This window comes from Manduca sexta, unplaced genomic scaffold (assembly GCF_014839805.1).
Source record: "Manduca sexta isolate Smith_Timp_Sample1 unplaced genomic scaffold, JHU_Msex_v1.0 HiC_scaffold_804, whole genome shotgun sequence".
NCBI lineage: Eukaryota > Metazoa > Arthropoda > Insecta > Lepidoptera > Sphingidae > Manduca > Manduca sexta.
Window position 1 is genome coordinate 775 of NW_023595633.1, and position 2207 is coordinate 2981.

Sequence of the window (2207 nt, forward strand, 5' to 3'; positions counted from 1 at the left end):
ATGAAAATAAAGGGATATTAAAAAAAAAACTAATTGTGTAGCCACCAATACACTAGCATTGACAGTGGATTATAAACAAACTGCAAATCCAAACAAAAAATACTTTAGAGAAAACCCATTAACCAATTGCAGCAGTGGCGAAGGGTCCATATTACTTAATTCCTGCTGGCTTCCCATTACATAGAATTTATGTAGAATCTAATTATCATTAGAACATTTGCAGACCACATTTATGTATAGTAGTACCTACTTACTACCTATATGTTTTGTCGAGTTCCCTTTCGGAAAATTTTACCTTTCGCCGCTGAATTGTAGTATCGTTTTAATAACATTTGAGACAGAAGTAATAACAGTTATACAGACAATTTAACTTATTTTTAAGCAGTAAAAAATCAAGATGACACCCGAGAGCCTCCACTCAAACCTTATTTGCATTATAAATATTCCTAACTATAACTGGTATGAATCATGCTTGTACTGAATGATCTGACCATATTCATTTTCACAGTGACCGCATGTTCACGTAATGAGACTAACTTGGCTTAGCGGCGCCGTTTGGCCGGTTTTCATCTTTTCCCTTGAGCTATATACTCTTGAACCTTAGACTGGAACTCTGATTTGTTCTTATTGTACATTTCCGATGCTTCTATGTTGAGCGGGTCTTCAAAGTTTAAGAGATCCTGAAGTGAAAAAAAAAATCACTATGTTATAAAGATTTTGGAGGTATTTGTAGTCCAATTTTGGTCTAGTGTTGACAGGAATGGTTGATACATAAAAAAATTGACTACACAATTGAGTGGTGGATATGATAAATATTGTATTTGATGAATAAGAAATAGATAGGACTTACATCTTTCATAGTTTAATGTATGTAATAACACTTACAGTAAATAGTGAGTTTAGTCCCCAGACAACATCTTTCAGTCTTCGTGTGGGCGCCCAGCCATGCTCGTCAATAGAAGTCTGACGTAACAACGATAGGCAAATGTCACCCTCGACGCTTATGTTCGGATGCCACAGCTTAGTTAGACATTTTACCCGAGGAGGCTGCAATATTGAAAACAAAATGAAAATTTAAACATGTTATATATTCAATATGTGAATTTTTTTCATTTCAGATATAAAAAAAATTACATGTATTTACATTTATAATATGTATTGAGTTCTTAATTATGAACTTCATCATATTTGTAATGATTAACAGAATTAACAATATTTTTTATTCACTTCTTAAATTATTCAAACATATTCAACATATTCTTTTAAAGAATGGATTTATGTAAACTAACAAAGACACAATCATTTGTATTATAGTTTTACATACTATATTATGCATTTGAAAATACTAGAAAGACTGTGTTTTTGATTGGTAAGTTCCTTAGCATTAGACATATATTACAAAAACAATATGTTATGAGTCTAATATATATTTAGGGGTAAGTATATTCTAGAATATTTACCTCAGCTGAATAAATAAAACCTTAGTACTATTTTAGTTCCACTTAAATGGTCCTTTTGAATATTCAAATGTTATAAAGGGAATGTAAAAAATAAGACCACTTAATTAACATAAACAGGAAGAAACAAAACTCACAGCCATATTATAGTCCTCCGTTACGAAAATACTAAATTTGAACTTGCCACCTTGCCAGTAGCCTTCGTCGGGCGCAACAGTCAACACAAAATCGCACAACACATTTGGGTCTTCAAAGTTCACACTACACGTAGCCGGAAGATTCTCGTTCATCTCCTGAACTTCCTTGACCAGCAATTTGTCTCTCACAGATATACGCCGAGAAGGTTCATTGGTAATGCCGTTACTAGGCTCAGTATGCTCTTTCTTCAATTTTCTATTAAGCGTAATCATTTTAATGTAATAAAAATATTTAATTAAAGACGACTATAACATAGCAATAAAATAATAGTGACTATTTTCGAAATTATTTCAATAACAACCCTAAACACACCGTTTGCGAATTTTGGTCAGTCAAATTGTCAAAATGACTGCTGGAATTAGAAGTTGCCCTTTTTTCTTACCTTCAAAAGATATTATTTGACTCCAGCTAAGGCCCAGTATAATTAGTAGCTAATAATTTTCTTTTTAATGATAAAGTATTATTTTATTATTTTTTAAAATAATAATTTACATGTTATTACAAAGAAATAAATTATTATGTGATAAATGTAATTTTATAAGTTGCAACAAT

At 31.4% G+C, this 2207-nt stretch overlaps 1 protein-coding gene across 1 annotated transcript; it reads right to left on the reverse strand.

Annotated features, from left to right (window-relative positions):
* Positions 1–499: 499 nt before the first annotated feature.
* LOC119193625 (NEDD8-conjugating enzyme UBE2F-like) lies at positions 500–1991 on the reverse strand. Its single transcript, XM_037447264.1, has 3 exons — positions 1595–1991; positions 886–1047; positions 500–680 (listed from the first exon to the last, which is right to left on the reverse strand). The coding sequence occupies exons 1-3, from the start codon at positions 1865–1867 to the stop codon at positions 567–569; spliced, it is 549 nt and encodes a 182-aa protein (XP_037303161.1). The 5' UTR covers positions 1868–1991; the 3' UTR covers positions 500–566.
* Positions 1992–2207: the final 216 nt, after the last annotated feature.

Excerpts from the sequence above, each read along its gene's own strand:
- LOC119193625 (XM_037447264.1), bottom strand. The coding sequence starts at position 1,867 with ATGATTACGCTTAATAGAAAATTGAAGAAAGAGCATACTGAGCCTAGT. Across the intron at positions 1,048-1,594 it reads CGGAGGACTATAATATGGCT|CCTCCTCGGGTAAAATGTCT; the intron begins GTGAGTTTTGTT and ends TCAATATTGCAG. Across the intron at positions 681-885 it reads GACTAAACTCACTATTTACT|GATCTCTTAAACTTTGAAGA; the intron begins GTAAGTGTTATT and ends TTTTCACTTCAG.